General features: G+C 41.4%; 1 protein-coding gene across 1 annotated transcript; it reads right to left on the reverse strand.

Annotated features, from left to right (window-relative positions):
* Positions 1–7,310: 7,310 nt before the first annotated feature.
* On the reverse strand, positions 7,311–14,933 carry LOC117405461 (leucine rich adaptor protein 1-like). The gene is made up of 2 exons (XM_034008538.3): positions 13,820–14,933; positions 7,311–10,030 (listed from the first exon to the last, which is right to left on the reverse strand). Exons 1-2 carry the CDS (start codon positions 14,036–14,038, stop codon positions 9,272–9,274), a joined length of 978 nt encoding a protein of 325 aa, XP_033864429.1. The 5' UTR covers positions 14,039–14,933; the 3' UTR covers positions 7,311–9,271.
* Between the last annotated feature and the right edge of the window lie 228 nt (positions 14,934–15,161).

Here is a 15,161-nt window from a genome sequence, read left to right on the forward strand (position 1 = left end):
TGAGGTGTAATGGTGGTGGAGGGTAATTATTCTTCCCCTATGGGAGATGGCTGTAAAGAGGGGTGAGTTGGAGGTTGAATGTGGAATACACATTCCTTAGTGGTGCGATCACTGATCATTTACAGGGCCAGACGAATACAGGAAATACTACAACTGTGCTGGTCAGGGGTTAGGAAGGCCCCCAGTATTCAGTAACGTTAAGAAATGGGTCCTGTAAGATACATTAAAGATACAACAAAAATGAATATGGTATCTATTTGGGGAAATATTTTAAGACAATTTGAAATATTAGCCAGTTGGATTTCATGTTGACATTTAAAATGATTTCTTTTGATCTGTCTGCTTAGCCAATGAAACTAGACAATAATTTAAACTGGGTCTACTCTGGAGTGGAAAGTTTAAGCTGTTTTCAAGCTGGGGAAGCAGAATGACATCAGTAAAGTGGTTTTGATTAAGAGAGCACTAGGCCTTACCACTCTCCCTGAAACCAAGCCTTCTGGACTGCCTCACTGCAGTAGCATTCACTTGGCAGGACTTTCCTTTCTAGAATAACTCTGGAATGTGGGATTGTTCAGCCCAACCGTAACAGGGCCCGGACTAAGGGACTCGTGGAGATCCTAGAAGCCTTTTTAATGTCTTGCAATGCCATTCATTTAACTATATGGTTTTGGCCAAGCAATGACTTTGTTCTAATTAGATGCAAGAAGGTTCAAGATACTGACTGGTTGAATGAACTCGTTTTGCACACAAGCACACTGCAAAGAGAGCGCTAGACAATCACCAGGCCAGGATTCTAACCTGCTTCCTCTGCAGCTTTCCTCAAATTCAATTCCATTTGAGTTATTATTGTACAACCTGCACCACAGGCCACAGACAGGAAAACACAGTCAATATTATCCCAACATATTGACAAGAAAAAAACAACCCGAACTTCAAGACTGGTATGCAGAAGGCACTGGTATTCCTGGTTTGGCTTCCCCTTTTCACAAGGGAAGCACTCCTATTCATAACTATCTATAGCAATTCAAACGGCATTGTTGTGCATTGTTAATGCTGTGGTGAGGAGACATGAGCATGTATCCTGGAGGTCTATTTTAGTGATAGAAATACTGTCAGATTGTAAGACTGGCATCCTAAGTGCTTTGGTGTTGAACTTAGTGGTGTAAGTTCAACACCAAAGCAGTTTCTCAGAGTGCTTCTTTTTTCCATAAAAAAACATTGCCACTTTAATTAAATAACAAAAACCTAATAAAAATAACTATAAAGTTGTAATAAGATTATTAAAAAGCTCCAAGCACATTGAGCTCCACTGCATCCCCTACAGCCATCACCCCCACCACAGCACACACACACACACACACAGTCTCACAGTCTCTCTCACACGCACAACTGTGGAATAAAACTGAGCTTCACACCTTCTGTCACCTTGACAGTGCATTGGTGCAATGTGATGCTGACTCATGATGCTGCTGGCAGCCCCAGTTAAACCTAAAGAGTGTCCTAAATCATAAAAAGGGAAGGATTCTGCTTTGACCGTGTATGTGTGAGTCCATATATACACTGCTGTGCAAAGGTCTTAGACATGTTGCATTTTTCTACTCTTATGCGTTGTGAGCATCAACAATTTACTCAAAGCCTCCACTAGTGTGTTCTAGTATTATAATAACCTTGACTTGCATAAAGAAGGAAAAACATTGAGAGAAATAGCTTGCATCACTCGAGCATAATCAGGTGTCATTATCCATCCATCAACAGTCCAAAGCACCTTTGACCATTGTTCCATTGTTCAAGTTCTGTGTTCTTGTGCATATTTTAGCCTTTTAGTCTTGTTCCCCTTTTCTTAACAGAGGTATTCTTACTGCAACAGAACCTTTAAGTCCTGATTTTAAGAGTGATCTTCGTACTGTTGATTTGATGGACAACTACACCTGTGCCTTCTGCAAGTTCTGTTGTCAATTCAACACTTGTCCTCTTTCTATTCCTTAAGGATATTATCTTCAAGACTTCTGTCAGCATGAATCACTCGTCTTGGAGAGAAAACACAGAACTGGCGTTTGAGACCGGCTTCAGACACGGTTCAGACATGCAATGGCTTTATTGAAGATAACTGTTTTTAACCAGCTGTTACAAAAAAAAAAGATTGAAATCCAAGTTTAGATTAATAACTTAAGTGCACTGCTCCTATGACATGCTGTATCCATTAAGAATGTGCTAAGCCTTGTTCCTTATTCCTAACATCTGGAGATCAGTGGAGTGTATTTTGACTTTTAAACAAAGAGCTGTTCTAACTGCAGCGTAGACATGTCATTTGCACAGATTACCATTATTGTGAATTTCCAGTGTCTTTCGACATGATCTTATTATATTAGAACCGCAATCAGCTTGTGTTTGGTGACTGGGAAGGAGGTTCAGTTATTGTCTACGGTCCTTCCGGAAAAAATAATAGGGATTTTTCTTCTAAAATCCATCACTTACTGTATCATCTGTCATCTGTGAACGTTGTGTGTAACCTCAGTGTGCACTAGATGTGTTAGCATGCTTGTGCATTCCGCACAAAGATAACTATAGTACTTTTAACAGTCCTGCTATTGCATGAAGGTTATCACTGGTTGCTGTTTTCACGTACATAACCACAAAATCAAGTCCAAATGATTTAGATTCCAAAAAATCAACTGATCTTGTATGAGAATCGTGGACTTGGTAGGCAAGCTGCAATAAGAAACATACATTTGTGTTACATGAATACTGTATGAGCACAACTGGAAAACAGATCCAGCGTTCAGTGTGGATATCTGCCTTTCTGCTCCATTGCCAGGGTTTTGGGGTGTTTTGCTTGTGATTGATATCTGTGATACATCTGATACAGTCCTTGGAGAAACAGTTGGAGGCAGGAAAGTTTGCTTTTCTTATATCTTTTTTGCCTCAGATATTCTGAAAGCCAGTATAACACACAAGACAGATCTCTTAATCAAAAGGCTATTTGAGGACACACTGTGTGTGTGTGTGTGTGTGCACGTGTGCATGTGTGCATGTGTTTGAGTGAGTGTGTGTGTGTGTGCGTGTGCATGTGTGTGTGTATACTATATACCTGAAGTGCACTGCCCATTAATACCAATTTTAGGGTGTCCATTACATACAACACAGCAAATCTATTTCTTGTGTAATTACGTCACGTCCCCATTGGAGCCTACAGAATTAGCAGTACCTACAGTTAGAACTTCACTGAGATCTCTCACACAGAATGTCAATGACACAGAATTCAAAACACTGAAACCACAACAGGAGCTACATCAACATGTTTATATCAGCTTTCCGACTGTTTTTTATTTAGATTTATTCACTGTCTTGCACTCATTTCATTCACGGGCCTGACACAACAAAGAGTGTGTGACAAATACGCTTGATTAGATGTAGCCACCAAACACTTATAAAAACATGTGGATACTATTGAAAATGTCTTTATTACAATTAAACATTTTTGAGAGCTAAATGAAATCCTACTGTTAGACTGATTCTGCAAGTTTTTTTGTTTTTGGTAATGTAATATAAATGGTAATGTAATATAAAACTATTAAGAAACTATTGAAGTGCACTATTGAGTTCCAAGGATAGCCACTTGATTTTTCCTTTAATAAAGCAGCGTGCGGTTTGACTGCAGAATCCCATTCAGGGCCCCTGTTAAACTCATTACTAGCTCAGGCTCATTTCCACTTCAATCAGTGGCTTTGAACGGCATGGTTGCTTTCCAAAGGCAGCCCTGTGCGCATATCACTTATATTAACAGGCGATAACATCTGTATAATTAGAAAAAAAACAAAGCATGGGTGAGTGGAGAAACTCTTGAAACGCCTCTTGTAAGTTTGAGGCTGGAGTTTGTTCCGGAGCGGAACTGGAAGCAAAGTACTGTATGACACTGGTATTACTCCCCTTTGTCATCAAGGCCTTATTTAAACAATTGTGAATTATATGATCTATCTGCACCTCGGACAGGGCATCAGCAAAATGAGCTGTCTGAACTCCCAGAGACTGCATGGGCACAGTATAAAGGTTCAAGTCTGACCTGAAACCTGCAATCAGATTAGGGCACTGAAGAAGAGATTTGGAAGTGTTCTGCACCAGCTGAATATACCCTCTCATCTGCTACCAAAGAAACAGATTTTTATCCTCAACAACTGACCATTTTGTTAAGGTCATTATTACACTCGCTGTAGACCAGACAGGCTAACAAAACATATTTCCAGCAGAACACATTTTATGGTTTGAGAAACATGACCACCCCCGCACATTCAAAACTGCTCAGCTTATCTCCCAGTTCAGTGTTTATATTGCAGAATTCATTTCTTATGTGTATTGCAACAGGGATTGGCCTTACATTTTGGCTGCACAGTAGAGAAAAAAAAAGATTCTGGCAATATATTTATGAAAGAAATCCGGACGGAATTATCTTCTGCAAATAGAGAAGAATTTATAAATAAAATGTTTAGAAAAAATAGCTGAAATGAAGGATTTCAAAAAAAAATTATCCTTGGCCATATTTAAAAAAAGGGCGATTCTGACCCTTATGTCTGTAACATGTTGGGTAAATAGGACCCAGGTGTAATTGTATAATATTTGTTCACATGTCTAACAATATTAACCCCATAATCCCCAGCGCACTGCCAGTATGTATACAGCACGCATGCTTTTCTTTTAAATACGGAGTGCGGCTCTTGGCTTACAGTGAGCTCTGAGCAACATTTCCACATTAGGTATATCAGACTTGGAAAAGCTTTACATATCACAGTACAGAGCAGCATTTCCTGAGCTGATTTATCTCCAATGCTAACATGTGCCAATCAGCATCTGGGAGTGATCAAACTTGTGCTACGAAGAAGAATTTATATTTAATTACAAGCGCTGGATGTGCTGAGTGCTGAGGCCATGTGCAGATACAGCCAGATCTTTAGAACATCACTGACCCAATACTGTCGTCACTGAAGACCACACAACCCCACCAGCTGAGTGCTGAGGCCATGTGCAGATACAGCCAGATCTTTAGAACATCACTGACCCAATACTGTCGTCACTGAAGACCACACAACCCCACCAGCTGAGTGCTGAGGCCATGTGCAGATACAGCCAGATCTTTAGGACAGCACTGACCCAATACTGTCGTCACTGAGGACCACACAACCCCACCAGCTGAGTGCTGAGGCCATGTGCAGATACAGCCAGATCTTTAGGACAGCACTGACCCAATACTGTCGTCAGACAGGACCACACAACCCCACCAGCTGAGTGCTGAGGCCATGTGCAGATACAGCCAGATCTTTAGGACAGCACTGACCCAACACTGTCATCACTGAGGACCACACAGCCCCACCAGCTGCATAAGCTGTCTGTCGGCTGCCCTGTGAACTGTGCTAGATTGAATTAAACAGTTTAGCTGCAGGCCAGTAGTTGTGGCTTTATCGATGACATTTCTCTGGCTGAAGGGCTTACAGATACATGATATAAATACAACATCTGCAGGACAAATTCCATTACAAAGAACTGCCGTCTATTCAAATCTAATAAAAGGCACCTGTCTCATCTCTGCCATTAGCTTGTTTAAATCTGAAATTGAATTGGGGCAGTGCAAGATAGAAGTTCACTCAGCTGCTGCTTCTCATTAATATTACAGAGGTGTAGTCTCTATGGCTGCAGTTTTTTAAACTGGAGCACTATATTTAAATTGGATACTCTTTCGAACACAATCTGCAGCTTGGTATAGCCTGGCTCATCACTGTGTATTCAAGAGTAAATTTCTTCAAATTGTTTATATTATTTATATATTTTTCATTTCTCTTTCCTTTTTATGAGGTCAAGATAGTGTACATTCCAGGTTATGTTGCTCCAATATTATTATTATAATTTTTCTCTATACCTGACTTGAGCTCAGAATTCTAACTGCACTGAATCAGACTTCCTCATTCCAAAGTCATGTGACTATGTGACCTTCAAAGCCTCCTGGCACCACCTACTTTCACTCTCAATACAGATATAGACAAAATAAGAACAAGAACAACTCAGTATTGGAGTACAACAACCCAGAGCCACTCAGAATGACTGCAAACATAATAGAAAAGTGCATTTAAAACCAAAATCAATGAAACGGATATGTGAAGCTGCTTAGTCTTGAACGTGGAGCTGGTTAAAGGTTAACTGTGAAGCTTTTTTAGGACACTGCAACATTATTATTAACGATATTATTAATTATTACCATTATTATTATTATTGTTAATAATAATAATAATAATAATAATAATAATAATAATAATAATAATAATAATAATAATAATATACATTTTATTAATAATCGAGAAGGAAGAAGAATAAATAATAACAGAAGAAATGTTTGGAAATGGTTTGCAGTGCTGCACCTTCCCAGATCCATTAGGAACCCTTGAATAAAAATAAGACGGCCCGTTGATTGATGCAGTGACCTCTCACCCAAGCCTTTCAATCCAGTCCAGGACGAGGTGGCAATAAATCACAGTGGCCTGACAGCTCTGCACCTCTCCACTGGAACTAAGAGACAAAGCTTATTTACTGGTGCTCACAATCACTTCACCGTGGGACCACCCTGAAGAAGCAGCACAGATCTCAAGCAAGGTTATGAATGGGGGGTCCTGAACGGGCTGAAGCCCACACAGAGATACTGCAGTATTGGTGCATCATTACAATTTCCAGGACCCCCTTGTAACCGAGGCCTTGGTCTAAATGGGTCAATCTCCTGCTTAAATAAATAAATCAAAACAAATAATTAAAGAATAAAATGCAATAGAAATGAATCTGGAATTTACAAGGGCAGTGGAGGACAGCTGATTTACCGAAAGAGCTCAAGAGGGACAAAGACAATGGAATTGGTTTAATCTGGAAACAATAACCCTCCCCAATTTAATCTTGGCTAGATGTGCTTCGTCAAACGAAATTCAAGAGCCGATCAGCAGACTGGTAGCCAGCTGACTTGCGCTCAAAACGCTTTGACTGTAAACGCAAATGCTGTTCAGCATGGAGGTATCTGTGACAGACCAGTGGAGACAGTGCAGACACAAGCTTGCAGGCAGCAGTATAATATCTGAAGGTAGTGTAGGCTAGTCCCTCCTAAGCACCTTTGATTTGAGTAACCTACTGAATGCATCTCTATGTCTTTAATCTGTTTTTTTGGTCATGCTTGATGCGCTGTACCTTGTTTCTATGCTCTGTACAGTATGCTATAAAAACGCCCCTGAAAGTTCTGAAACTCACAGAACAATAATGTGAACTTTGTACCAGGTAATAAAGAAAGATGAAACATGTTTGTTTTAACAGGTTTTATTGTGTTCATGTGCAGGCTACAGACTTTATGTACATATTTATTATTTTTATTATTATTATTATTTTTAATTTTTTTACCAAATGTATATGTTTACCTAATGCATTATCTACATTATCTCACAAAAAACTACTTCTATTCAATCTGCAGACCACTACACACTAAACACAATCCAATTCAAACACCAGAAGAATCGCCGCTTGGCAGCAGCAACCCGCAGCCACCGCTCAAGACTTCGCTTCAATGGCTTTTCTTCATCCCAAATCAAAAGCACATTCAGCTTTGGCAAATTCAGAATATCATTTCCATATTAAGCAAGGAACCACATCTAAGAGAGTTGGTGAGGATACACACACACACACACACACACACACACACAAAGAGATTTGTTTCAGTAAATTTTCCTTTCAGTTTTTTTTTCTTCCCAAAAGCAATTATTTGACGGCAACCCTGGTCTAGACACAAACTATATGGACTATTAAGCTTCCGAGGTTTCTATGCGAGGGTACGGAGAGAGAAACATGATGGTCTCTCATGTGTTGTGGAATTGCCCATTAGTATGCTGCTCAGCAGACCATTCTGTCCCTCAAGTTGAGGTGATGTAATCAGCAGTAAGCCTGAGGGTCACACTAATATTAACCATCAACCCCCCCCCCCTAATCCAACAGCATGTTGGAACTGGAGGTTTAGCTGAACTCTTCTCCACTTAAAAACTACAGGAGGAGATGAAGATCATGTTTTCCCTCTGAAGAAAGCTGTTTTCTGTCAATCGTGGGTCAGCTCCTAGGCTAGCTAGAAGGTTATTTTTGCATCCATTGCTACTTTGTTAGATTTACAAAAAGAACAGGTGGATAATGCTAATGAAGGCAGTCTCACAGACATGTCTTTTCTTAAAGCTGTGTTTTGGCACCGGCATTTCCTCAAGCGAGTTCAGCTACATTGTTCTGTAAATTGGTGGTTGTCTTTAAACAGTTTTGCTTGATATTCCAGATTCTGTTTTATTGCGTGTTAGTGCAGTCATTCTCTTGCCTGTACCAGCAACACAAATCCCCAGATGATCTATTAATAGGAATGTTAATCGTGTTGCATGCTGTCAGTTTTCAGGTCGGTTTATTGAGATATTGTCCACGGTAAGAAGGTGCAATCCAACAGTATGAACTCTACAGCATCGTGATCACAGAGCAATGCGGTTTTATTTATCCTGCTCCTATAGTTGTGCTCCACCTGCATTAGCCTGCATCTCTACAATGATATGGCTGCTGTCTGCTGTAGTATATATTCCAAATGTAAAAACAAATGGCAGGTCTATCAGTTAAAAAGGGTTTCTCATGTACAAACTTGCAGGTAAAAATGCAGGAAATTTAAATCTGTATCCAGGCCAATAAGATGCTGTATCAATGAATGAATGTATGGGGCCTTTACGTGTTAGCCCTCTTCTGTGTTGCACTGCTGTTGGCTGCTCTAGTGTGTACACGTGAAGTTTCTGTATCTAGATCCCTCAGGAGAGGGAATCTGGAGACATCAAAGATTTAAATTATGTACAAACTGCAGGCACGGTAATGGAAAGCATCAAACTGGGCTGCAAGCACATTGCGTTTTTAGAAAGAAAAAGGGTGAGGGGGCGGAGTGATATATTAATATTTACTGCCACATGGACAACAAGGCAAAAACAAAGCGCTAATTTCCCCCCCCCCCTGTAAATTGTGTCTCAAATCAACTCAAATTACTTCCGATCAACAAGTTTACATGGTTTTTGTTAAGATTCTAGAAGCGTAAAGTTTTGCAACATTCTAGAATCATACTGAGCACCTGAAACCTAGCATTGTGCGAGTTCTGCTTGTGAAGAGCTCATGGCTTGTGGCTAGGTTAAATTTCAGTGCCCTGGGGGTGGGGGGTGGCACTTCACCCCTGATGCCTGTCGGGGTTCTTCCTCTCTTACAAGAACGTCACATCGTCCCGAGACTGCACCCAGCGCCAGTGCGCATTGTACTCCAGGTGGATCTTAGTGTTCAGTTTACAGCTGTCCAAATCTATTTTACCGTTTTTATAGGAGTTCAGCTTGGGGCTACTTTTGTACGGCTTCTCCGCTAAAGGAGGCCTTGTCTCCAGGATGCGGTCAAGGTCAGCACCCGGTTTGTCCAAATAGCCGTTCCCTACGCTGCGTGACTTTGAAGGAAGCAGCTCCCTGTCAATTCTGCTGGACTCCACTTTGGAAGGGTCCTGGGCTGGCTTACTCCAGCCCTGGTTCTCCCTAAACAGGTCTGTTCTGTGTAAAGGAGAGCCCTGTCCGCAGGTTTTGCCTCCTCCACCACCCCACTGCTGCTCCTGCTCAGACCTGCCACAGGAGCTACTGTGGCCATTCGCAGTGGAGCAGATTGCTGACTCTGAACTGGATGGGCAGTACTCGTCCATGTCATCTGCCAAGGTGTCCAGGTAGCTGCCGATGGAGATGCTGTCCAGTTTGTCGTTGGGGTCCTGCAGGCTGGAGGTCTCCTGGCTCTCCACCAGACTGTTCCAGCTGCCTCTCCTGGAGGTCTCCTGGCTCTCCACCAGGCTGTACTGGCTGCTGGTCAGGCTGCTACAGCGACTGGCCAGGTTCCCCTTCTCCTCCAGAATCCACTTGACCGTCTCGATCCCCTCATTCACCGCGACCAGCTGCCGAAGGATCTTCACGTCAATGGAGCGCAGGTAGGCCTACAGGGGACGAAGACAACATGCATCAGCTATTCAGCACCTGACACCAGCTTAGACTGACGTTGACAATAATAGGATCAGACCGTCTCTATTAAAAAGGATAATGATGAAGGGCTTTAAAAAAAAAAAAACATTGAATAGCATAACAACGTCTTGATATATAATTTGGCTGTAGATTGTTTAAGTTTTCCAGACTACTGTACATTGTCCCATTGACTCTGTTGTAGTCCATTTATCCAGCCACAACATATCCATAACTCACACCCTGTGCAGCAGGTATTAGGATTTCTAACAATGTTGTATTCGAGTGTTGTGGCTTTATTTTACACATTTAAGAGAAACATAAAGCAGGGGCTTTAAAAAGACTATACTGTTACTATTATGTACTGTACTATACTACAACATTGTTTTTTTAAATGCTGGCATACTGTCTGCAGCAGAGCATAACTGTAATCCATTGTAGCAAATGTACAATAAAACTAAGAAAAAGCTCATCTGTTTGACTGCCCAAAGCCACTTTGTTAATTTACTGATGATTGAAACAGGTCTTCATTTATTTATCCCCCCCCAGCCCCCCACTGCAGAAGTGACCTTTGTACCATCTGTAATCCAATAACCCCAACTCTGCCCTATTGATCACAAGCTCCCCCACCCCCAGTAAGAATGCGTGCTGCTCTCTCTACTCCTCTCTTCCAGAGAGCATATAACTGAATACAGCCCTCTCTACAGATTGACTGCCTGTAAAGACTGCTTAGCACAGTATATGACGAGAACACTGGGCTTTTTATAGATTTTCCCAAACAGAACGGCACTGTATTTACTGCCTCTGGAAAAAGCATTGGACCATTTCAGACATGGAGCATCTAATGAGCTGTGCTATCTGCAAATTCCCAAAGGAAGCAGCAGGTATACTGTAAAAGGACAAGCCAAAGCTGGCACAGACAGTTTGAATATGCTACGTCTATTCCAGACATGTCTGGAATAAGCTACTTTGAACAAAGCGAGATAGTCGGAATTCCGTATCGTTGGAAAGAGAAATAGGGATACCATTGGGGTAACCAGACACTGAAAAACAACCGTGTGGAATGTGATATCACAGAGGAAGGACAAGAGGAAAAAACATATTTGCTGCCAGACCAGGCTGACCTATAAAAATCACACCAGAGAGATGAATCGAGACGAACTCCGTTACAGACGTTCCACAATCTTGCAGAGGGACGACATTAATGGATTTACAGTGTCTTCCACGCTACAGACGACCTCAGAGAATGCTAAATGTGTATGGCTGGGAAGCTGTCCAAAACCTTCTCTTAGATGAAGTACAGTACAGTATGGTCAAAGGCCTTCCCTGTACAGTAAAATACATTATTATTTATTTCTTAGCAGATGCCCTTATCCAGGGCAAAATATCACAGTACAAAGTATCACATTTCAGAATCTCACATTACAGGTAAGAGCAGTTGTAAAGTACAATAAAATCAGTAGCAAAAGATCAAATTCAAATAAGAGCAAAAAATAAAGAATACAGTAAATAATGACATGTAAGAGCGGGTTCGACTAAGAGCAGTTAACTTATATTAAATGTATTTGCTTATAAGAGTAAATCCAGTAAGAGCACATAGTAAGAACGATGAATGGATGACAATGATTTCAATAAGAGCAATTATAAAAAATGTAAATACAGATACCTATAAGAGTAAAGTCAAGTACAAGATACAGGAAGTAGTTATAAATAACAACAGTGGTTGAATACTGCAAGGTATGGAGCAGTTCAGTGCAAGTACAAGCTGATGCAAGTACTGGTACAATTGGGTGCCATATAGTCCAGTATAGTCGAGAGTGGTGAGGTTTACAGATGCTATCTGAACAGGTGTGTCTTGAGGAGGTGCTGGAAGGTGGTCAGGGACTGAGCAGGCCTGATATCCGTGGGTAGGTCGTTCCACCACTGAGGGGCAAGGGTGGAGAAATGATAGTCTGGAGATTGGAGGGAGCAGAAAGGTCAAGACAGTGACAGGTGAGTAAATGCTGAGCCACACATCCTATCTGTCTGTCTTGAAGTCTGAGCGGTGCAGCAGAGGCAGTTTCAGCAGCCAGGTCTCTGCGAGCTTCACTCTGATTTCTTTCTGCTGATGTGCATGCTTTCAAATTGAGATTTAGCAGAAAACCGGTGTAATTTACACATTAAGTAATAAATCAGCTGGCGTCTCAAATTGTGCAGAGACGGCAGAATTTCAGCTGGCAGGCACTACTTGAGCAGCAAAGTGCAAATGAAGAAACAGTAAATATCGCCAGGGGCGCATGCAGGGATGGAAAAAAAAGACACCCATTGCATAGCAGTTCGATCCATTCCTGGTTTTACTATGAGTTTATAAAGACGCACATGAGCTTCTTAATTGTGCACTGTGGCTAACCAAGCTTGTAGTAAAACCTGGAATGGGTGAAACTGCTACGCAATAGGAATCTTAATTCTATCCCTGCAATGAGACAGTACCTAAGCTGTAAACGGATGGCTTTCAACCACTGGATTCGACTGAAGAAAAATTAAACAAAATTAAGAGTGCTAACAGCTGTGGCCGATGTCCATTATTTTTACCTCTACAGCAGTTAGCATAAACTAGTCCCTCTTGAAGATTTGTTGGTTCTTTCCATGTACTAAATGCTTAAATTTGGAATACCCTAATATTTCAAAGACAACATTGTAAAATTACAAATTGATGCTGCTTCCAGGTACCAAATCACTTCCTGAGGTACAGAGGTCAAGCTGCAGTCAGAACCCATGATATACTAGGAAGACACAGCTTAGTTTGAACTGTGGTACTGTACTTGAAAAACCTGTACAGTATATCCCAAATTCAATTTTTAAAACCAAGCAAAAAACCAAAGACCCTCAACACAAGAAAAGGGGAGACCAGTGATAATGTTAATGAGGTAAGAAAGATTATTGTTGGCATTCCTGCAACATAAACTCACTAGAGCATTGTTCACAGCTGGCCGTCTGTCATTGAAATGCTTTGAAACGCATGGACACCACACTTTTACTTGGAACTGGTTCCTGCAGGTCAAGTTTCAAGCAATGGTGCAGCAATGTAGGGCAGCTTAGACTAATAGGGGCCAGTCTCAACAGACTGTGTGTGTGTGTGTGTGTGTGTGTGTGTGTGTGTGTGTGTGTGTGTGTGTGTGTGTGTGTGTGTGTGTGTGAGTGACCTAAAAACCTGGAATGGTTTAAACTGCCTGTTTACATTCTTGCACGATGTTTTCATCTCCTAATTACTCTTATCTAAATTGCAGGTGTTTCCATCTGAACGTTTAATTTGCAAACCTAAACCGTGGTCATGTTTCCTTGCAATCTGCGTTTTCAAATAAACCTTCACATTCATGAACTCCGGTAACCTTCCTTCATTACAAATGGTCAAACAAACTGAGAAGCAAATAAATATTTTCACCTGTGGTCACGCGATTCCAGCACACCCCCTATAAAAGCAACGTGGTTATCTACTCCACGTGTACAGTGTCTTCGCTTGACTGGAGTAGGCTACACCTGTCGTCATCACCTCAGCATCGTTCCATTCCTGGAGCGCACCTCCAACAATACTGTACTGTACAGGGGTACCACCAAATATACCTTTCGCAAATAAATGATGTTATTCCAGAAATGTTAAATGCAGTATTTACTTATACCGCACCTAGAATGTTGCATTTTCGTTTGTGCTCGTCCAGCAATCGCTTTCAGAAGACATACCTGCTGATATTTTTTAACATTTAGTTATAAATACAATATTTGTCTCTTACCATTTCGAGTTTTAAATCTCGTATTTTTTCAGCCAGACCTTTCTTCCTCGGGAGCGGCTCGCGCTCTTTGCTCTCCCCGGGGTTCAGGGTGTTGTTCCCCAGAAGGTGAGCAGAGTCCTCTCGCAGCCATCTCAGCAACCCTTCCGGCGTTTTTCTGCCGATTTTACTTTCCACGTCTTTAAGGTCCGGGAGGGACTCGCTGATAGTTTCGTCCACCATTTATTTCTCTGTGTTAACAACGTACAGTACGCGTGGTATCTACGTTATCTAATTTGAAAACGTATTCTCGCCATCAAATGACTACGTTGCACTTCTTCCATCCCATAGTAAGCAAACTTGCATTCGGTGTCCGTGTTCCAAATAGAAAGCCATATAATAAACCCAGCCAGTACCAAACAAGTACAGTACTACTAGTTAATACTACATAGTATTCTGCCATAGAGCGAATGACTGCGGCTGTTTAATTAAGACACTACAAACACCATTTTAAAAGCTAGCAAGCAAAAACGCCAGCACGGAAAGCACCCGTGTCCAGTCATTTTATATCTAGAGTTTAACCATGATTTGCATGCTTCCAAATCGACAAGTTAACATTTGGAAACGGCGTGTATTGTTATGGTGCATCGCGCATGCATACTCTATATGATGATGGATCTCCACCAGTATATAAACGCAGAGCTGTGTTTTTTTTCTTTGCGGTCTTGTTTATATCGTCTCTGACTCACCAGTTACCCGTCCCTTTTTTAGTGTACGGTGTACCCTCCGTTGTTGTGAAATTCTCAAGTTAATGATATTCTTTCACTAGTTTCCTTCCCCTTTTCTTGTTCGTTCACATAAATGAATGGAGACACCACAGATGCACCGGATTCTAACCAACCCAGCCCAGCTACCATAAAGCACATAATAGAGGAGCCCAGCACAATACGGCTATCGCGACATGACTCTTGTATGCTCTATTTTGTAGTTATTATACATTAATTCTGAACCATACTAACCCAAGCCCCGACGTTATATTAACGTGCCTGTGGAGAGGACAGAAATGATGCTCAAGTGCTATTGCAGCAGCACAGAAATTAAAAACCACATGGAGCTGAACAAAATAAACCTTGTGTTTTAACTTTTAACTACTGCTGTAGTGATCTCAGACTGGATACCCAGGCTCTGATGCTTCTTATAGGGCTTTGCCGTGAGTCACACCTCATGACGTGCGGCTCACAGGAGTAGCTCAGCTATTTTATTGTCCCATTATTCTTTCTCTTTATTTAGGTGACCCAGGTGCTCTATCACACGTGTAGGTGACTCACTACACCTCTTTCCTCTGGATCAGTGTGGAAGGGCAGAC

This window comes from Acipenser ruthenus, chromosome 10 (assembly GCF_902713425.1).
Source record: "Acipenser ruthenus chromosome 10, fAciRut3.2 maternal haplotype, whole genome shotgun sequence".
NCBI classification, from domain to species: domain Eukaryota; kingdom Metazoa; phylum Chordata; class Actinopteri; order Acipenseriformes; family Acipenseridae; genus Acipenser; species Acipenser ruthenus.